The following is a 22,336-nucleotide window of genomic DNA, read 5'->3' as shown; positions in this document are numbered from 1 at the left end:
AATAGTAGAATGGAAAAAACACTTTAAAAACAAACCCTCCAATGATTGAATTTGTAATTGTTAATGACAGAAGTATCAAAAAGGTCCGACAACTATAACCGGATATGCTAGTCATGTATAGACTACATATTTGGGGAGGGGTGTTAGCTTTGGCCTCGAAGCGAGATGGTACCCATACTCCATGAATTCGAAGCTGACTCAGTTTGTCTTTCTACGTTTTGATCGGCAAATTTCAAGGACAGGGTAATCTCGAACAATGTCAAGCTAACCATCAACCACCTTACGCACCACAAACAAAAAAAGACCTGAATTTCGTCTATACGGAAGTGGTATACGTCATGTTTACCTCCTTGCGCTACAACAAAAAATGTTACACATTACAAACAAAAGACCTTAAAAGTTTATTCATTGCTTGGGTTTTGAATCTCGTCTATACTGCAATGGTGTACATGAGTTATGAGTTATGTTTACCTCACTTTGCAAGAAAAATGTGCCACATCAGCACCAGTACCAGTTCCAGTGCCGTACTTACTAGTGTGCACACAGCTTTGGCACGCCTGTAACCAGGTCACCAACCCGTACACACCTATAGCTGGCGCTATTTTAGACCATATGATTGGAATGCCTGCGAGACATGCTTCCTCTTAATGACTGCCCTGACCTCTGTCAATAAAACACAAACGAGAGGCGACCACAAACTTTGAGAACAGTGTATCATCCATGGGAGGTCAATTACTGAGGGGAGAACGTCCTTGGCTGAGTCGTGGAAAGGGACGGCCGTACCCCGGGGATTCAGCGCTTGACGGATGGAACTCTATTAATTCATTAAAACCCACTTCCGACGGAATTGGCCGCACGATAGATTTATGTATTGGGAGAAAATTGACAAAAATTAAGCCATGGACGATGACATGGTTTCTGTTATTGGATATGAGTTATGCTTAATTTGATTCAATCAACTACCCTTCAACATTTAACCTTTTAAAAGGTGAACTTAACACAATAAAATTGACAGTTTGCTCCCTTGAAGAAATCTAAAGGGTTGATTTATACAGAATTTAATCTTTGTCAAATTCCGTTTCACAATTTGAAATGATGTGAACAATATAAACTAATGAAAGAAGGGCGGTATAGTGCTTAGCAAGGAATACAGTGTAATCCTATTTGCGTATTTATTAATTTTGAGCGGTTAACGTTATCAAATATACACAGAAGTGCTACCATCCTACGTATACCCGTAAGACTGTTCAGTACAAGTATATCATTTAGGTGTTTAAGTATACGAATAAGATTCGGTCAAATTGCTAAGTATACTTAGGCAATCCTATTCTAAGTCTGCGATAGTTCGTGTTATGTAGAAAGAGAGTGTAAAACAAGCTGCGAGAGCAGGTTCTGATGGTGACGTGAAACATTCCTGGCATATATTGCCTAGTGTACACAGACCGTCGCTATGCTAAGAGAGTTATGCTCATCAAGGGATTGCCCAGGGTGCATCAGTACTGCCGGCGTGCGTTTATGATATTGCTGAGTTGACCAATGCGACAGTGCCCTGCCGTACGTTACTTACACCCGTCTATGGCTGGCCCCTACCTCCGTGTGAATGTGGGCTGCTGATAGGTACCTTGGCAAGCTCGACTGGACGTGTGTGAAATTCTGCTGAACGTCGCCACATCCACAAGTCTTATGTTTTCATTGTTATGTCTGATAGTGTTGTGGTCGTCAATCTGAGGGCTCACTCATATTTATATGTGGTTAGTCCCAGGCATTCTGCTTTGGTCCATGTTGCTAGGAGTAAAAATATCAGTACCGCACGATGGAATATGGCTTTGAGGACTCCTAGAGAAGTGTAAAAGACAGCAGGTTATTGAGTGCAGGCAAGCCGCCAGCACTTCCAGCTACAAGGTGAGGAATCATCAGAGATGGAGGCTGCCTTGATATCCTCGATGGACGTGACCGGGGGAGAGCAGAAGGGGAGCCCGTGGGCCCAGCCGCGGAGGGCCCGGCCCAGGGAAGCACCGCCCCGCTGGAGCGACTACCAACGGGACCTGACGGAGGACCGGCGGAGGGCAGAGTACGATCATCGCCGCTGCAGGTAACTTTGGCTATCACGGTCACATTTCCGCAAATGGGCCCGGCCGGGATCTTTGTGGAAACGAAAAACAGAAATGTATACGTAAAAATATACACAAATAATGCCCTCTTTACTTGTTGTGTATTTTGGTGTCTTGTATATCACACTTTTCGTTACCAAAAACTGCCCGGCCGGGCCCCGGTCTGGAAATGTGACATAGGCTGGTTTCCACAAAAGGGCCCGGCCGGGCAGTTCTGGGGAACAAAAAGTACGATATGAAAGACAACAAAAACACAAAACGGACCAAAATTAACAGCATGCCTTGTGCATATTTGTTGGCATAAACTTTATTTTTTTCGCTTCCGCAAACAGCCCGGCCGGGCCCCGGGTAGGAAATGTGACGTAATCAAACAAAAAGCTTTATTAAGATTTACGTGGAGGTTTCTGGAGAACCAATCATGTAACACCTTATATCTATTTCCAGATAAAAAGCCAACATAGTGAATTATGCCACAATAAACCATGTGTAAGCGTAGCATGTTTTTAAATCAAAACTGACAGCCCGTCTGCTAGCATGATTAGTTTACCTCATATCACCCCACAACAAGCAAATTTAATCAGGCACTCGACACTGACTTCGTGCTGTACATTTGTCAACCGCAGCACTTTTCATAAATCAACGTGGAACCAAATTTTAATTTCTCATCCCGCGCCACCAATGTCAAGGCCAATCTTGTCTCGGCAGGGTCGTCATCAATGTCAGCGGGTTGAAGCTGGAAACCCAGCCGGAAACGTTGGCTCGATTCCCGAACACGCTGCTAGGAGACCCGGTCAGAAGACAACAGTACTACGACGCCGAGAGGAGGGAGTATTTCTTTGACAGACACAGGCCCAGCGCAGAGGCCATACTCGCATTTTACCAGACTGGTGGAAAGTTACATCGGTACGTCCTTTCCTTGGGCCAAGCTACGTCACATTTCCTACCCGGGGCCCGGCCGGGCTGTTTGCGGAAACGAAAAATTTACGTTTATGCCAATAAATATGCAAAAGGCACGCTATTGAATTATTTTCGGTCCGTTTTGTGCTTTTGTTGACTTTTATATCGTACTTTTCGTTCCCCCGGACTGCCCGGCCGGGCCACTTTGTGGAAATATGACGTTAGCCTAACACTGGTACATATAAACCCTTACTGTGTACCATTAGGTAAATATATTAGAAATACTATGACATAAAAACGAGTAGTATAATGATACGTCGGACTCAATATTTTGATATTTATCTACTAGTATACATCAATTGCATATGTGTATCTGCTTGCTGGTATGTATGTATAACTGTAGAAGGCCTTGCGAATGTCGTTAGACTTTTGTCGTGTAAGTACAGATTTGATATAAAGAATTGGGTTGCAAGCGAGCATTAGGCTAGAAATGTTGCGGTTGTTTGTAATATAAATGTGACAAGACATAATATCAAATTAAGTTAAAACAGACCCAATCAAATTACATTAACTACATTCTGAGTCAGTAGCCTGAAAATTCCAGCGAGGGCGGAGAAAAACGAGCAATTGTTGATCTTGTCTGCTTATGACAGCCTGTTTACGTTTTAACTACGTTTGATGCATAGACGCACTGTGGAGTGCTGACAAGAAGTATGTAATCTATTGCTATGTATGATAGGGTGGTATTAACTGCAATTCAGTATGTTGTATCCGCCACGATGGTCAATTATTCACTTTCCCCCAAAGACATCAGTTACAGGGCTTCCTTAATCAGCTTTTAGACCCACCACTTAACCAATAAATAACGCTCATCCTGTAAACCCGTCAGTTGTGGAGAGCAATAGGTAAACTGTCGTTTTCGGTAAATACTCTTTTTGGTGAATTACTTAGGCTTATTGATTAACCATCTGAACACAAACCTTATCTGTAAAAAACACAATGTTTAGAAAGTGTAAACAAAAATCGCTTAGCTTCTTTTCTGCCCATGCCATCATCTTACACCATTCTACACATATAGCTCCTCGCTGTCTAAAGTGGTATCTCACTTCTCTTGGGGCACCGGCGCGGCACTCTAGGGTTCGAAAGACTACTCAACGAATTTCAGAGATTAAAAAATATATACTTACGTTTTGTTTATTTCTTGTCTTCTAAGTCATACATTTACGCAATATCTAAATTATAAAAAAATCGAAATAAAAATAAGACAACATTGCCGCAGTGAACGAACCCCGCAGTGCCGCACTGGTGCCCCAAGTGCAGTGAGATGCCACCCTAAAATGGCGCCAATACCGGACCAGTTTTATTGGTCTCAATCAGACGACATGAATCGATAAATCAGGTCAGCGGACCCGTAAAGCACGCCGGGATGAATCCGAAGTGCTGATGTTTTCCCGATTGGAAGCGGCAATCTTCGTGTCGCGGTAATTGGTTGGGTGGACGATGGATTTGAAGCAGTTTCATTCGGGGTTGGGCAATATCAGCGTTGTGGAATACGAAGATGAAGGGGTATTTTTTTTCGCTTAGCAAGATTCCCTACACAAATAGAGCGTTACCACCAAAAATAGAATAGCTGGTATTGGCAGGATTCTAATTGGTATATGGTGTGTGTTGAAGTTATTAAGAAAAATGAATAGTTTTTGTGACGCTATTCAATGTTGTGGTCTGTCTGTTGTCAACTTCAAACACTTGTCCTGTTAAGATTTGTTTGCCAATTTGACCCCCCTAAGCCGTTTGAATAATCAGACCAGTAAAACTTGACCTGTTCTGTGCTGCTGCTGCAGATTTACTCCCCCAATCGATGTGGTCTGCTTTGGTATGCCACATTTAAGTGAGAAATACTCCAAACCCATAAAGATACTGGACCCATATACAGGTACACGGGCTCAGCAGAACAAGGGGTTTAACTTAGATATACAGTAATCTCCAAGCAAATTCCACGGTAGCATAAGATAGTATCAGAAACTGCCAAAGGAGTTTACACCTCTTGGCTGACTACCCTCCTTGGTCAGATGGCCGCGGCATACTATCTTGTACCATAATAGGATCTGCTAGTAGATTATGATTAGATATGCAGTGCATTCAGGAGGACAGAATTTTCACCAATATAAATCGTCAAATATAGTGATAGATAACAGAATGATGCAAGAAGGACTTCTGTTAAATAAGATTATCTCTTTATGATTCTTCCCCCCTCCCCTTTGCAGACCCAGTGAAGTTCCTCTCGACGTCTTCACAGACGAGCTTCGATTCTTCCAGCTAGGTGATGACGTCATCGAGAAATATCGTGAGAAGGAAGGCTTCAGCGTGGCCAGCTCACAGCTGAGCCTCAACCGTGACGGCTGTTTCGGTAAACTATGGCTGTTTCTGGAATTGCCAGGGAGCTCCGTCTGGGCTAAACTATACGCCGTGCTTTGTGTCTGTTTCATCCTCTTGTCCATCTCAAGTTTATGTCTTGAGACGTTACCCGGTTTCTCGGAGCGCGCTCAGAACCCCGAGGTTGAGTTCACCACGGAGTTTTTCTGGATAGAGACAGTGTGCGTGGCGTGGTTTACATTAGAGGTGGTGCTGCGGTTCGTGGCGTGCCCCAGTAAGAAGGACTACTTCAGGAGCGTGCTGAATGTGTTTGACATTCTCGCTATCGTGCCGTACTTCATCACCGTGTCTGTGGTGCTGGCGAGTAAGGGGGAGACCAGCGGACTGTGAGTAAAAGGTGGTATTTCACTACACTTGGAGCACCGGTGCGGCACTGCGGGGTGCGGCACTGTTGTGTTATTTTCACCGATTTTCTTAGAATTTAGATATTGCGTAATACGTAAAAGTATGACTTAGAAGACATCGAAATACACAAAACGTTAGAAAATTCGTTCTTTATCTCTGAAATTCGTTGAGTAATCTTTCGAACCCCGAAGTGCTGCACCGGTGCCCCAAGTGCAGTAAGACACCACCTTAAGGAGAAGAAGGCTAACGTTGCATTTCTAAACCGGGGCCCGGTTGGGCTGTCTGTGGAAACGAAAAATAGACATGTATACGTACAAATCTACATAGATGATGTCCGCGATTATTCTCTTGATTATTATTGGTGTCTTTTATATCGTACTTTTCGTTCCCGAAAGCTGCCCGGCCGGGCCCTGGTTTGGAATATGGCGTAGGCCGAAGACGGCATAATGTATTGCGCTTTGCTTTGATTGTTCCAGCCGATATCTTTATGATAAGAAAAAGCCTTTAGTCGTTTGATTGGTTTATGCCGCTTCAGGATTTTATTGGGGTTCTAATGAAAAAGACACGTGGTCGGGCCATTCTCCAAGCAGATGTAGCAAGACAAAATAATGTTTCTCAAGCCCTCAGTCGGATTTTTCCGGAGCTTGAGCAACGTTACTTTTACACTAAAAGTGACCTTTCTGCACTAAAAAAGTTTACTTGGAGATCAGTGTCATGTGCCATTATAGCAAAAGCGACGAAGCCGAAATTGGCACACTTATACTTACCTTATCGTGTATACGATGATCCAATATGGCAAACACCTGCAGCTGTCATATCTCCTAAAGACCCCAGCCGATACCTTGGGCGGCCTTGTTTCGTATGCAAGAAAACCATTGCCGTTCCAACAGGTACCGCAAGGCGTCGCTGACTCTGCGGCTGATGCGGCTGGTTCGCGTCCTGCGCATCTTTAAACTCTCGCGGTACTCGGAGGGTCTGAAGATGATGGGCAGTACCCTGGCAGGCAGCGGCAGTGACATCGGCATGCTGCTGGTCTTCATGGTCATCCTCGTCATCCTGTTCGCTTCAGCTATCTACTTTGTGGAACAACTTCAGGTAATTAAAACTAAGAAAAACACAACGAATGCAGATACAGACTTTCGAACTGTCCTAAATACGGTATTACATATCATTTGCTTGGTTCACTCAAGTTGTTAATATTTTTACCACTTATCTTTCATTTGATATAATAACCAAATCATATTTCCATTGTCTTATGTTGAGCTCTGCTTCTCACTTTTAAAATATACATTTGAGCCTCACGAAGCTTTCCACGAAATCGTCTTCCGGGAGGGACGTAAAACGGGGGTCCCGTGCTCGAGGAGGTGCCTCGACCTCATTACCCACACTTTGGGTATCTACTGGCTGCAAAATACACCCGATATTATTATTATTATTATTATCATTATTATTTTGTATCAGTCCTGTTTACCAATAATACAATATTATGTTCTTTACACTTCATTCAATTGTTCCATAAACGGCAGAATAGTCTGAAACAAAATGCAATAGTAGTGGGTATCCTAATTAAAGAAACAGACAAACATAAATCATTTTGAAACATGTTGAGGTTTGTAGCAATTACAACAAGGACGGTATGTCAGAGCGTAGGAAAATTTCATTGGCACTGCACTGGCACTGTGTCCTGATCATGATAATGATTATTAGATGGTGGAGAATCCGTGAAACTGATAGGAACTTGAAACTGATAGAATATGTCCCTCTTCTCAACCTCCTTGGTCTCATCACCCAGTATTAGCATCTCGGTATGCTTGTGTTCTCTGAATGCTGTTCTGTTTAATCATTTCACTCCAGCCGGAAGATTCCGAGTCGCACTTCTCCAGCATCCCTGACGCCTTCTGGTGGGCCATCGTTACCATGGTAACCCTGGGGTACGGTGACACCTACCCACAGACCGGAGCAGGTGGGTCAGGACCGTCCACTCCTCATTTTTTGTTTCCCATCATTAACTACAAACCCTCCTAAACAAATAAACAAACCCCAAACACCTGTAACTTCTAGGTCATCATAGCACGGACTCATTGGATTTATTAAGCTCCGGTAAAAGTGCCGAAAGACTCTGGGTTTAACAAATGGCCCAAAGATTATGTAAGATATATGTCTCTTTGTCAACGCGTTACATGTGGGCTGTTTACTTTTAATGCGTGTTGATCTTTTAATGCATCAGGTAGAGAGCTCTAAAGGAAATGTAAACAATATTTGTAATGCCATAGATAATGTGGCTAGCTATATGTGCATATCTACTAAAGTATGTCAGATATAGCAAATATCATATATTATATATGCATAACTGGCTGAAGTGTGCTTCATCCTCAAATTCTAAACGTCAAGCCATAGCGCTGCATCTTTATCACTTCACTTCAGTGCCCTTCAGTGGAGGTACTGTTTTGTCTGTGTCTGTGTGTTCGCAGCTTCATGCCCCCTTCGATGGATTCGGTTTATATTTGGCATGTTGGAAGTTACTGAGGTCCCGACGAAACAGGCACATCAGCAGTATGTTCAGGTTTCAGAGAATTGTAGATAGACACCCCCATCTTAAAGGTTTTGTGGTACAGCCATTTAATCAATTGTTGTTTGTCTCTTTTCTCCAAGCAGATGTTAGGTGACGGCTTGCTACACTACCTTGGTTACTGGCTAGTATTATAATAAACAACTGCAGGACATGAACAGTAAAAGTTTTAAAGAAGTTGTTAATCTTGGTGAAGAGTGTATCAAATAGCTTAGCCACACCGTTAACATCATAATTACTTCATGGAGGTATATGTCCTACGAACTCTTGTTCTAATGTCTCTATATTTTGTTTGTGATAGGGAAGTTTGTCGGCTCACTGTGCGCCCTGGCCGGCATCCTGACCATCTCCCTACCCGTGCCCGTCATCGTCACACAGTTTGACCGGCTCTACAACCAGAGAATGGAGAAGGACTGGGAGGAAAGGACGAAGAAAAACGTGCAAGGCACCGAGGAAGTAGATTGATTAGGACAGGTAATATAAATGCGCATACAGCCAGGCATTGTGACGCCTTTAAACACTCAGGTAGTGAAGTAGTAGTATATGCTGCGAGTGGTGCTAATGTTGTACAGCTCTGAATGACTCTAAATAAAACCACTTTCTGGACCAACCATACAGCACCAAAGCATTGGTCGTCTTTGAAAACAAAGAATTGAACAACAGCAACAACATTAACAATGCAGACTGGACATAGTGACACTATCTCTGGAGTGGGTAAGGTCTGAAGTAGTAGTATATGCTGCGAGTGGTGCTAATGTTGTACAGTTCTGAATAACTCTAAATAAAACCACTCTCTCTGGACCAACCATACAGAATCAAAGCAATGGTTGTCTTTAAAAGGATTGAACAACAACAACAATAACAATGCAGGCTTGACACTATATCTGGAGGTGGTATGGTCTGAACTATTGGTGTATGCTGTAAGTGGTGCTAATCTTGTACAGCTCTGAATAACAGACAAACCAGACAAACACGAAATAGACTCTCACTTACTTAAGAAAAACACCAAAAAAAATCAAGAATCTGTCTGATAGGCCATCAATGTATCTTCTCAGGGTATGCTTTTAAAAGTGTAAAAAAAACGGAATAGATAGGCAACATTATCTGTGCTGTTGTTGTTCATATGTTGTCAGAACAGATTACTAGTACATCAAATAACAAGTAAACAGTGAAGTAGAAAAATAACAAAAATATATCATCTATACTTATGACCCATTGTATTTGGATTGCATTGTACCTTAATTTTACTATTGTACAGCGGCATTCTTTTAATTATCAGTTAATATCACACTCAAGGATCACAATACTAGTAACCTTATGGGACGACAATGTCTAAAATCACGTAACGATGTCGGTTACAGAACGACCCAGTAATCAAAAGTGAACTCTTGAGCAAATCCCCGCTAACACTCAACAAAGCGGCCTTTACCACATGTACAGCCTTTGTTCCAAGTTTACTTCTCTCCGTGGTCTTCAGACAAAGTTTACAGTAAGCCCGCCGTTGGACGTAGACTAGCTATTTGCCGTTAGACACGCTCCAATTGAATAGAGTTCGTGTTGATGTGAACCCTGTGGGTTCGCTTACACGAGTGGACAAAGTAGAACTACGTGAGGATAGACAACCTTCCTACACCAAGTATTACCCTTGAACTCAACAATGTGCTCTCGAACACGCACTGAACACCACTTCTAAGACAAAGTAATTACGATGGAGCGTGCAAAAAGAGCAATACTCAGTTGTCTATTTGTCAAGTTGGCACTTGTTTTCGTCTGAAGTTCGCCGAAGTGTGGAGACTGTGTGTTCCCGCCCCCCTGCAGACGACATTTAACAACTGAAAGTGCTGACGGTAAATATCAAAACTGAGAAGGGGTAGGGCATACGTTCACCCTTAGAATATACTTAGTGTCTAGTACTTCGCAACCTTGTGTGACAGTAGTATTTGGAATTAATCTGATGACTGTTAAGTGATTCCCTCCCAAATTACAGTTATTAGGTGGGCGTTGATGCGTAAACTTTTTATAAAAATTTTAATTCTGGATGGACTTTGGAGAAGAGTTGACAGAGCTACTAATTTCCTACCTGCATTGTATAATGTACATATGTGCGCTGTCTCTTAGTACCAGTCTAAACTTCTTTAATCTCATCAAACAGAAATTGGCGCCTCCTTCAACACAGAGACATACAAAGAAACACGCTACAAAAACATTCTGTCAGTCGACTTGTACAACTGTTCTGTCAAACCACAACAACGAAAGAACAAACTGACGAAAAGAAAGAAAGAGTTTAGTTTATATGTCTCACAGAGCCGAGGTACTGCAAACACAGCCATTGACACCCATTAGAATACCCCATACTGTTTGGTATGTGTACGGACCTGTCTTTCTGTTAGAAACCGTCTAGCAAAACTCTTTCTGTATGCGTGTGTATCCACGATACAAAACTACACTTTGACAGCTGATATTGCAGACGAATTCTACCTCGAGGGTTAGAATTCGGCGTGCGTTTCTTGCAAAGGACGTTGTGTCATTACTATTCTAAGCATGTCGAGTTGATGTTTATGGTAAAGTCTCCGTAACAGAGCACGCTTCCAGGTTGAAGAGCTAAATACACCTGTAGGACTACATGCTTCGTGTGCGGTCTCTGTAAACTATCACACCTCAATACCATGCTTGACGGTATTATAGCTCTTGGGGCATGCACCGTAAAGTCCTAACGCGTAAGGGATGAGTAGTCTTAGTCCTTTCTTTGTCAGTTTTGACCCTTGCAAGGGGTGGGGGACAGGAGTGTCAATCACGCGGTTATCCCTCATCCCGTCGAACAAGCTGTCTTGTTGACGATTTGTCAGAATGTCCCTCCGGCATCTTGGTTGCTAGTAGGGACCGTGTATACAACCCGTGACAGCACCAGACGTGTGCGGAGGTGACCTGTCACCTGTTTATAGACTCGCTTTTCAGTGGAGGCATAAGACAGGAGGCTTGCTCAAGCACGTACCCTCTCACGGTACCACCGAAAGGATGCTCTAGTTTTGATAACACCGTGCTAAGGTGGCTGCCTTGCTGTCTCCTGAGGAATTCGTTGCACGTCTGTACGGGTGCCAGGAGATAGTTTTGGGGCGAATTCCTGAACGAAAACATGTCTGATACAGATCACCAACTGGCAGGAACATTCTGTTGGCAAAATCTGGACGATTTCATGTTGAGTTGGTGACACTTGTGCAAGCTACGTATACGTCGCTGTTTGAGTACTTGTGACTTCGAGATGTCCTTGCTACAGAGGAGTAAGGGGAAGGGGGACGTACGGAAGTCGCCCCGCGGGTTGTTGAGTGTCTGGGGCCCGTCCACGTCCTTCCCTCCGCCGTCGCCCACGGCAGCACCGCCGCAGACGGGGCGGGAGAGAGCCGCTACCCTCCCGATGCAGGTCCAGGGACAGTCCCTGCCGCTACACACGGTGGAAGACGCGCTGTTCCGCAAACACGTCAGTCTGTTGCCTGCTATCAGCTACAATCTTCCTGAATCAACAGGTATGTGGCACGTTTTCCAATAAGCTAACTTTCTTTAATAATGCCAAAAAAGCAGTTACACAAGCAACTGGCCATGGATACAATTCTGGATACAGTCAGGCGTTTCAGGCACCATACGATGTCTTTCGTCAGTGACACTGACGTTTCCAAAATCATATCAAGTTGCTTCAGTTATTGCTTTTTGGTTCATCTTCTCACCTGGATGTCTAACCTTCATCGACGTTTCTCATGTAAGTTTTATGATTTGTTTTCTGACAGCTGTCTATTCTACTCTAACCCCTTTTCTTGCTTCGGTTCCTAGTACTAGTATATTTTGCAACATATACTGAATGAGAAAATACTTAATTGCACTTTCGTTTGTGCTTGTTGTGTTTCTAAAATAGGTCAAACATTTACAATGATGAGAAACGACACCTGGAAAGCAACATTTGATTGATCAATGGTTGATAATCTTTGTAGATAATCACCAATTCCGAAATGCCTCACAAAGAAGTAGCCATGGCCCAATTTTCATCCAGCTACAAGGAATAACAATTCTTTTCATTTGTGGATTTTACGTTTCACACTTAACTACCAGGAAAACAGACATAATGTAATGCTGCTTGAAAATCATAACATATGACACATGTCTTCCTCTCGAAATACCACTTAAGGGGATTATATGCTTAAGGCGTGCAGGTAAAGAACAAAGTACGAAGAAAGCGATATCGCGTCAATACGCCACGAAGTACTTTGCCCTCGCTGATAATAATGTAAACCATAGATGGGACGCACGATATGTTAGTTCTCCTGTTTTCAGCCCTCCGTTCGTACAGTAATTATAACTCGAGGCCAAATGGAGAGATCCATTTTCCTGCCGTTAACCGCCTATATCGTTAAAACTAAAAGCCTTGTCCCAGGCATAAAAGAGTGTTGAAACGAGTAAACATGTTCGAGGTGCCATTAGTAAACGTTTCTAATGGATGGTGGTCTTGCTGAGAAAATCAACATTGAAATTGCAGGAACATGTGTTTATATGTCTATGTTTCTCTGACAGTCCATGCTGCTAGAAACCCTAAGCAATATGCTTTTTTGTGTACATTTGAGGAAAAAAACACATCATAATTCATATGACATGTCATAAAGTTTCAATAGTTATAATCATTAGCCCAAGGACGTACCATCCACGGTTAGCCAGTGAAAGTATTGAGTCAGCGGAGGGTGGTACTCAGGCTACATTCCTGCATGGGAAAACACTGTTTTCGGGGACACTTTTTAAGGGGGCATTTCTGCATGGGGAGACACTTTTTCATGGGGGACATTTCTGCATGGGGGAACACTTTTTTATGGGGGGGGGGGGCATTTCTCCATGGGGGAACATTTTTTCATGGAGTGCACTTTTTCTACATGGGGGACACTTTTTCACGGGGGACATTTCTACATGGGTGCACTTTTTCCGATGATGGGGAGTCACTTTCAACGCTGAGAATGGGAACAAATATGGACAAATATGAATCGGACCGAAAACAATACCATACCTGTTTTCACGGAAGTAAAAATGAATACACGGATATCTCACAGCATTTTCTTCTGACTTTCAGGTAAGCCCGGTTACTACCCAAACGTCTGGGCTTCAATCCGCCTGCAGAAATCCAGCGACTACATCGTTCAAGATTCCTCACAGGGCGTCAAGAAGATTTCTTCTCGCGCGTCGTCTCCCTTCTTAAGGAAGATTTACGCCAAATCTGCACCGCCTCAAGACGCTAAATTCTCGGCTCTAAGGACTTATACGCCGAGACGGGAGGGCACACGTACTGGTAGCATGTCTGTGGACAGGGAAATAAAGCGGGTTTTCCACAATTTCGACCTCAAAAACGTAGACGTAGACAACATCAAGGGCTTAAAAGACAGACTGGCCATAGACCAACGTCAATTAGTACTGCACGACCCTCAAAACGACGTGAATACGTCAAGAACAAACCGGCCGCAGCAACAGAGGCAGCCTGTTGTTCACCTTGCGGATGAAGAGGAAACTGCAGAAATCAGACGAAACAATACTAAGGTGGAGGCTTGGCTGAGAAAACACTTCGACTACAACAAACCATGGGACGATTTCAACTAAATATAATATCTATGTATATATTGGTCATATGTGTACACCACAAGGTAGACAGGTTACAGAATACGTCAAGAACAAACCGGCCGCAGCAACAGAGGCAGCCTGTTGTTCACCTTGCGGATGAAGAGGAAACTGCAGAAATCAGACGAAACAATACTAAGGTGGAGGCTTGGCTGAGAAAACACTTCGACTACAACAAACCATGGGACGATTTCAACTAAATATAATATCTATGTATATATTGGTCATATGTGTACACCACAAGGTAGACAGGTTACTCAGGGGAAAATGTTTCAAAGACTAACCATAACTTTGTAAAATGGGTTATTTTTGTTGTGACTTAATACCGAAACGACTTATGACGTAAATGTCATTTATGTAACAAATATCATATTTACACCGAATCTAACACGAGGATGATAGTTTTAACCATTTCTAACTACATATAAATAACGTCACTCGTTCTAAGAAATAAATGTACCAACAGAGACAGAGATGTATATAATTATTGATGTTCTTTATTCCCAGCACATTCAGTTCTAGTAGTGCTCGTGTTCTTTTTGTTAACTGCACTATATTGAATACCGCATTAAAACATTAAGTCTACACACTTGATATACCAAGGGGTTTTACTGTGCGTTTTTTTTTTAGTCATGAGCAATATTGTACTATACAGGCTGATATAAAAAAAGTTTTTCTCCATAAAAATACTGATTTCAAAAACCATAATGGCCATAACATTTAAGTTTTAGGTCGATTGTGCCTGCCTTTCAGCTAACAATTTGGCCAATGGCATTCCGTATACATTTCGCATGGAAAGGTTTGCCTAACTAATCGATTGTCAAAAGCGACATCTTACGATTCTTTTCAATTGTGCAACAAATGTTCTTAGGCTTCACAATTAGTGCATCACAGCGCCTTTGATATTCTAATTTGATAAGGGAATTGCCACTACATAAATTTCTGATCATGCTTATGAATAATACACAAGTTATTGTCTGTAGGGACTGTCTCGGTGATAACTCGTTTTCAACTTACGCTTTACGTAATATTGCTTAAGAAAGGGCATTTTTCCATGGTAGATTATATCTCGGCGCTACCGGTAACAGTGTATGAAAATTGAAATTCATCTTCGTCGGATTCTGAATAAGGCCATGTTCATTTGATTATATGTATGACATCCGCGCGCATCAATTTTCGTCTGTTTCCAAACCTATATTTCATAATAAAGACAACTTTTTTGTCAAACTTTTTTTATTCACGCGCTCGCATCGGTTTTTAGACTCCCAGATGATGTAATCTATATCATCAAATCAACATGGCCTAATGATGCACCACAACAACGTCGTCATACTGATGATTGATTACACAACATCTCTATCCATGGCCAGCCGACAAGTTGACCTCGTCGTTGCCACTGGTACTTGTCGGATGTAGCCAGAAAAGCAATATTGTTCTTCTTATTAGTAGCCAGAAAAGCAATATTGTTCCTTAATATTGTGTAGTACAATGTATAGCTAACATTAACGTTCACAGCAGCCCTTCAACTTCTCAGGCCCTTAGGCCTCTCGGGGAGGAAGTCCAAACAGCCCCTGACAGTGAAATATCATGATATGCAGTTTTAATATAACCTCCTTGATTATAGTAACGTGGGCTAACGTTTACCAGGGGCTAAATGCGGACGCAATCGAATGTAGCAACAGGCTTAGGAGAGGAGGTCTAGTCTCTACCACTGGCCGAATAGTGATAAGGGACTTTGGCCAATTTAAGTAAGGAATTGGGCCTAGGAGGAGACAATTGGTATATGAGTGAACTGTCCTGCCAGCGGATAGACTGCAAAAGACTGACTGAAATCCCATGGCAACTTTTTGTCCCTATTTGGCCAAATTCTTCTCTTTTTTTCATCCAGCTGATGTCTGCTTGGAGACCAAGGCGGTCCAGGGCGAAAGATCTAGGAGAAGTCCGTGTCAGGGATCATCTCTGATAACGTGGTGAATAGATACTGACATAGTTGAACTTGATCGTTTATCGTTGAACTTTATATCTTTCTATGGGAAAGTTTCGCCTTCCTGACAATGACAACACGTGAAAGCCACAAATCCGAAACATTTCTTCCATTTCGTTTAAAATGATCTCTTCTTTAATGCCAAAGGCCACTAACATATTTGATTATAAAATGATATGAACATCAATCTGTGCGACTAACGTTAGTACACTGGAAAAAAAAAAAAACGGAAGCCAAAAACAGTATGGCTATTAAAGAAATTCAGTATAACGTTGATAATGTATCTGCCTTTTGAAATGTAGAATATCCTTAATTAAACCCAGGCAAAACACAACAACGTAAAACTGGTTTGCAAGCAATAGGAGGAATTTTGACATAGTTTCACTCTATCTAAACCACACAAAAAAAATAATAGCGTAACATGAGATATTTCGTAAAAAATAACTGGAAAATAATTGTCTAAGTATGAAAGTTCTTAGCATGAAAATAATTGATTCTTAGCGTGTAAAGCAATTGATTACTGTGCAAGTAACGGACTAACGAAGTAACTAACAGCATAAAAAGAGTTTTTAAAGGTCCAAGCAAAATAACTGACTCTACAATTATCCAGTGAGACACAAGAAAGACGCTCTACTATCCAACCGCCATCCTCATTTTCAGCTGCGTCATCGTGACTTTGGCCGCAAGGAGGCGCTTTTCAGTGTTAAAAACCGGTTCAAACCGGATCCCGATACCTAATTAATTATTCATATGTTTAGTCTTTTGTTTACGATCAACAATGATGCCAAGCACAGCCATTTCATCACACTACGTCCATTTTCCGTCAACTAGAGTCCTTCCCATATAAAGACAATACACCACTGCTATTCCATGGCACAATACAGACGGGTTTTGTACCTGGATAAGGGTGAATGACCTCACTTTGCCGTCTGTGTACCGGATAAACAACGCAGGTAAACAAAAACAAAAAGGGCCCGGATGTAAGCATGGGACGACCTGTACGCATGCGCTATACATGCGGCCAACATGTCGGACGATAATTCGGTAAGGGCGGGAATTGGGCAAAATTTTACCAATTTTGACTCATTTGCGTCTACTTTATGGCAATATTTTTAATTATGGACTTGTGATTAGGTGTGTGTGTCTTACTTCTTTATTTCTGTGTCATATTTTGTGCGAAAACTCAGTAAATTAGACACTTTGCATGCGATTTCTTTCAGGACGCGAAGCCGGCAGAAGGTTCAGGATCGGGGGACCAGCAGTATATCAAACTCAAAGTTATGGGCCAGGTAAAAATCACCACAATCTTCTAATAACTTCCAATACATGAAATGTGAATCATAGTTGTACTAGCTAATGGCCAGTGCCCTGTGACTGCGGAAAGACTGCGGTTTCGCTGTGGGGAGGGCTGGAACCGAAAGTGTCAGAAGCGCGCCATTGTTTACAGTGTCTAACATGCACCACATGTGCCATTCTCTCAGTCCCATGTCCTCACCGATAGCAACGTATCGCAAGAACGAAAACTCACCAGACCCAGACTGTTACCTTTCCTATGAGTTACCAAAAGGTTAAAAATTATCAACCCCAGTTGAAATTATGTGGATATAGGGATTCTGTTTCTTGAGCTTGCCCAGCCATACGACGCGTGGGTCCTTCAGTCACGGTGTTGGAAAATTTGTTATGATTTCTTACCTAGCATTTCTCTGGAAACAGTCGTATCTGTTGCGCTTCGACCACGATACGTAGAGTTCGCACACATTTCTTCTGTATGCATAGTCTGTGGTTATAAAAATATATATTCCCGGCCTTTGTGTGGGTGCGAGCCACGCTTCACCTGGTGTGGCCTCTGGGGCCCCGTAGGGGGTATTTAGGAGCGAACACATGTGGGGCCCCAAAAGGGGGAGGGGGGCACAGCTTTAGTCCACATGTATAGTCCAAATAGTCCGTACCAATCAATAAAGTGTATTTCAATTATGAGACTTTATTGTGTTAGGTTCATATTAAACTTGTTTTCTGTGTTTTGGAGGTTGCATAACATGTTAATCTTGTAGTGAGGGGCCTATGTTGGGGAGTGTCAAAGTAATAGAGGTGTGTCCAAGTGTCAAAGTCCATTATTGTGAGGTGTGAAAATATTCACACTTTAGATGCCCCTACCTCTTATTGGTGTAATTTGGCGAAGTGAATATTTAAAACAGGAAACTGGACAAGAACAGGAAGTACAGGTAATGCAACTGAAGAACACGAACTTCCACAGGGATTCTGGCGAAGGCAAGGAAAGGTCCTTGGGAAATATAAGGATCAGGATATGGTTAAAATGACATCAGTGCTATGATAAGATATTACTAGTAGTTAACCTTACATTAAAGACTTGGTGCAATTGATAGATGTTTGACATTGAATGATTGATAGTGACTAGACTTCATTGTAAAAGGTATGTTTGTAACACTAACAGCAATGATGATTCACAAACCTCATATTCATACATGTATTTTCCACTTAGAGAACCCAATATATTGACTTACCAGCCCATTGCCTTTGCATGAGTGTGTTCTCTCAGTGTTCATATCAATATTTGATAGTTGGACTGTGTCCAATAGTGCCTGTGGTGTCTGTTGATATTACTATCCCCGTCAGGTTCAAGGTCAAAGCTAAATCTAGATTCTAGAAGAATACACCAAGGTTACTCTGACCTTGAGAAATGTGTATCAGAATCAGAGCCGTCTCCATTTGTTTCCCACAGAATCATTGTTTGGGAGCCCATGTTATTAATTTTCGTAGTGAAATCTGTTATTTCAACCTTACATGAAGACATTTTCATCAATTTCACGTCTTTTAAGTTTAAGATATTTTGGAGAGATGGGGTCAAAAAAGAAATTGCAACATTTTGCGCAAACATTTATTTGGTCTTCCATACCTCCCTGCCCTTTGCTTCACTCGTGACTTAAACCACTTCACTGTGAAACCTTTTGCCTCTTACCGCGAAATCATATGAATTTACAGCATTAAAACTATTTGTTGTTTGTTTCCAGGACAACAGTGAGATCCATTTCAAGGTGAAAATGACCACCCAGATGAGGAAGCTCAAAGAGTCATACTGTCAGAGACAGGTCTGTATTACTGGTCACATATGGCTCTGATGTTAGGTAGTAGACTAGTACATTTATCAAGTATTCCACTGCAACTGCTGTGGTCAGTGTGTCTATCCTACATGAGACTAGTTAGCCATCGGGGTTCCTGTGGCCAACATGGACCAAGCGGTCCAAACCACAGATGATCTTCGTTCGCAAAGTCCAGCCAAGAAAGAGGAAAGAAAGGAGTTTCAAGTTATATTTTAACTTGTCATCAAGCAGAATAGAGTTTTGTTGGGATCCTATAAAGACATATATCTAATAAGGAAGGAAATGGTTTGTCCAAATGCATTTATAGCTCAGCTCAATCTTTCATAACTTTTTGTGACCGTTTTATTTCAGGGAGTTCCTATCAACTCATTGCGGTTCCTATTTGATGGACAACGCATTAATGATGACCAGACACCAAAGGAGGTTAGACTTTTTCTTCTTCACACCTGTTGTTTTTCTCGAAATGCTTAGTTGATACAAGTAATATTTGGCTGATTGTATATTTGTATATATAGTTGGCATGGCTTAATGAACAGGAATGATAATTGTGATTAATATGAAAAACGGAACTCATTTTGGCAAGTTTTAGTAGGCTGAAGTTACTTCTGAAAGTAAGAATTTTTAAACCAATAGACTTCAGAATGTCTACCGGTAAGGCCAAGTGAAATTAATGTTCTGTGTCTACTTACAGTGCTGAAGAAATAGGGTTGGTAGGGAAGGATTTCTCTTTTTTAGACTTTAGCAAAAGTGATCCAACAGTCAGGACACTAGTATCATAAGGAGATCAATGATACATTGTCAGATCTAAAACTTGATGTCCCTTTGCAACATTAGGCACATCCCACCCCTAAGAAAAGTATGGGGTCAGCAGTTGTTTTGCTAGTCACTCACGCTAGTGCGAGTGGGATAATAAGAGACACGACATATTTAGCCTAAGTTGTGTGACACTGATAGACAGTTATGGTAGAACTATGTGAAGAATGATTATGTTAGGACTAATGTTGTGTTTCTACCTTCTTACTTCCCTCCACAGTTGGAAATGACAGATAACGACATAATAGAGGTGTACCAGGAGCAGACAGGAGGGGGGGAACACTGAGCCAAGGCAGCTTCCTGCATTCCAACCTACCCAAATCACATGGTCCATGCAAGCTGGCACATCTCATCCCCCCTGTAGATACAATGGTGCAGTCCTGTTCTATCACATGTACCAAACAAGCTGGGCAAGGAGTTACTGATCAAGATATTATTCCCCAGTTTGTCAGTGTAGTTTGTATCACAGCTTTGTAAGAACATGCAAACATGGCCCCTTTCTTCACCCCATGTTGCTTGTGTTTCATACTTTGTCTTGATAGAATTGTGCTACACAGTTGTATCACTAGTGGTGATGAGATTTGACAGAATCCCCACATTGTCTGTTGTTCATACTACCAGGACAACTCCACTTGCATTCCCCTTTTCACAGCAAGGAACCCAGACAGAAGAGGCAGCAAATTTTGCTTGCAGTATTTTGAGGAAAAAGTTGACATACCCTGTAGTTTTTCATTGGGACAGGGGTGGAATAGTGGAAATACAAAAATAGTTGTCCCCAAATGCCTGCTTGCTTTTTGGAAAGTCTGGTACATTGCTACTTATTGTTCTACTGCGAACAGGGGATTGCAATGCAGAAAAGTTGACAATATTCTTTTATTTTAACTTTAATATCTAGTAAAATGTTGTAATGTCCCTGGTGGCTTTGGGGTTTCAGTGCCTCATTATCTGTTCGTCCCGGAAAAACAAAAAGAAAGGATGAAATGTTCACAAGATCACATACTGAAGTCTTAGGCTTTGTTTGCTAAGTGTATAGAAGTTATATTGTTGTTTGAAAGACAAGTGGTGTTTATTTAGTTGTAGTCGTAGAGATGTTATGTTCCCCTGTATAATAATCTTTGCTAAACCCTGTGATTCGAGCTACCATCAACTGTGACATACCTACTACAGACATCAAGGACAGCTGTAAAAATTAGTAAACCTTTCTTTAACATGTATAACTAATATTGTCAGTGGCATTCATACAGTTCACCTATAAGCATCCTTCATAAATGCAGCTTGTACCTATGTGATTAGTTTCAAAGATGACTATTTTTTTCTGCATAAGAATAGTGACTTGTTCCTGTGGTACAAGTAAGCAACAGAGTTTTGAGTTTTATCATTGTCAGTCATTTTGTGACCATCAGTTAGATTGGCTACCTAAAGAAATTTCCCAAATCCGGTGATATTGTTAATCTTCAGTTAGGATACATCTTTTGCATCTTCAAAGCTTGGTCCTGGTGAAAAGTGTAGATTGTAAACAAGACATGTAGTTTGGACACTCCAGCCATTTTATGTAAAAGAAATCATGCTCTGGTGGTCATCTGAAATATTACATCCACAGTTACAAGAAAACTACCCTAACATGTATGTGAGACTTTATGTTTTAGATGTTAGTCGTACTAGGGGGGAGGGCCTGCATTTTGTTATTACATGTCCAAGTTGGTATCCAATAAAACATTGTTTCTTTACGTTTTCTGAGTCATCTTTGCCAGGAGAAATAGATGGTTCAGGTCTTAGCTTTCTGTCATGGACTGATGGACCAAAAACAGCCATGGTTGTAAAAGTGTGCATTCTCTAGGTGGTGTGAATGTGGCTCTTAACAGACTGAATGTGAACAATTACAATGCAAAATTTGTATCAATCATGCAAATGCTAAATGTGACTTATTAGGGCCCATCTTGTGACTGAGACAGTGGATTCTATCTGCGTGGCTATGATTTACAATTTTAGTCTAGAGCCAGATCTCTATTTTCTGAATCATGATAAGGCAAACAGCAAGGTAGAGAATATGCCTTACACTAAAATTCATGTACATATACCTACCAACCTGCATTTTTTTCTAAGCAAGAATGGTGGAAGGTCAAGATGTTGGATGACAGAGTGGTACAGCAGTCAGAAAACATTACATAATCTTACTCCTCGATTTGGCAAAGCAAGGGATGGCCTCAGTTCTCTTCAGTACCAGATGGTACATGAAGCTTCCGGAAGTCCCTGCATCTGTCTGTCCACAGAATCCCATCCTCACTACTCTATTGAGAATGAGGTAAATAGGACTATGCCTTCAATAGCACATAATTTGAGGTTTAGGAAGTCTGGTTACACATGTTAGCTGTCTACTCACTAGTTTATGTCTGGACTATTGTACCACCTGTGTTGAATTTTTACT

At 41.7% G+C, this 22,336-nt stretch overlaps 3 protein-coding genes across 6 annotated transcripts; all 3 read left to right on the top strand.

Annotated features, from left to right (window-relative positions):
• The first annotated feature begins 495 nt into the window (after positions 1-495).
• Positions 496-9,566, top strand: LOC118424049 (potassium voltage-gated channel subfamily A member 1-like). 2 transcript variants are annotated; one of them, XM_035832502.1, is made up of 6 exons: positions 506-2,092; positions 2,817-3,014; positions 5,273-5,767; positions 6,677-6,881; positions 7,641-7,749; positions 8,657-9,566. In XM_035832502.1, exons 1-6 carry the CDS (start codon positions 1,920-1,922, stop codon positions 8,818-8,820), a joined length of 1,344 nt encoding a protein of 447 aa, XP_035688395.1. In that variant the 5' UTR covers positions 506-1,919; the 3' UTR covers positions 8,821-9,566. The 2 variants fall into 2 exon arrangements, with proteins under 2 accessions (XP_035688396.1, XP_035688395.1); XM_035832503.1 differs by lacking the exon at positions 2,817-3,014 and having other exon boundaries at positions 496-2,092.
• Positions 9,567-11,184: 1,618 nt separating this feature from the next.
• On the top strand, positions 11,185-14,589 carry LOC118424072. Of its 3 annotated transcripts, none has more exons than XM_035832551.1 (3): positions 11,185-11,876; positions 13,457-13,884; positions 14,103-14,589. In XM_035832551.1, the coding sequence occupies exons 1-3, from the start codon at positions 11,615-11,617 to the stop codon at positions 14,193-14,195; spliced, it is 783 nt and encodes a 260-aa protein (XP_035688444.1). In that variant the 5' UTR covers positions 11,185-11,614; the 3' UTR covers positions 14,196-14,589. The 3 variants fall into 3 exon arrangements, with proteins under 3 accessions (XP_035688444.1, XP_035688445.1, XP_035688443.1); XM_035832552.1 differs by having other exon boundaries at positions 11,194-11,876; positions 13,457-14,021; positions 14,240-14,589; XM_035832550.1 differs by having other exon boundaries at positions 11,194-11,876; positions 13,457-14,589.
• Positions 14,590-16,912: 2,323 nt separating this feature from the next.
• Positions 16,913-21,638, top strand: LOC118424096 (small ubiquitin-related modifier 1-like). The gene is made up of 5 exons (XM_035832588.1): positions 16,913-17,023; positions 17,200-17,268; positions 19,009-19,086; positions 19,450-19,521; positions 20,132-21,638. The coding sequence occupies exons 1-5, from the start codon at positions 17,006-17,008 to the stop codon at positions 20,195-20,197; spliced, it is 303 nt and encodes a 100-aa protein (XP_035688481.1). The 5' UTR covers positions 16,913-17,005; the 3' UTR covers positions 20,198-21,638.
• The last annotated feature ends 698 nt before the right edge of the window (positions 21,639-22,336 follow it).

The sequence above is a fragment of the Branchiostoma floridae genome, chromosome 10, assembly GCF_000003815.2.
Source record: "Branchiostoma floridae strain S238N-H82 chromosome 10, Bfl_VNyyK, whole genome shotgun sequence".
Lineage (NCBI taxonomy): Eukaryota > Metazoa > Chordata > Leptocardii > Amphioxiformes > Branchiostomatidae > Branchiostoma > Branchiostoma floridae.
Note: the sequence above shows the minus strand (reverse complement) of the source record. Positions and strands in the feature narration are given on the sequence as shown.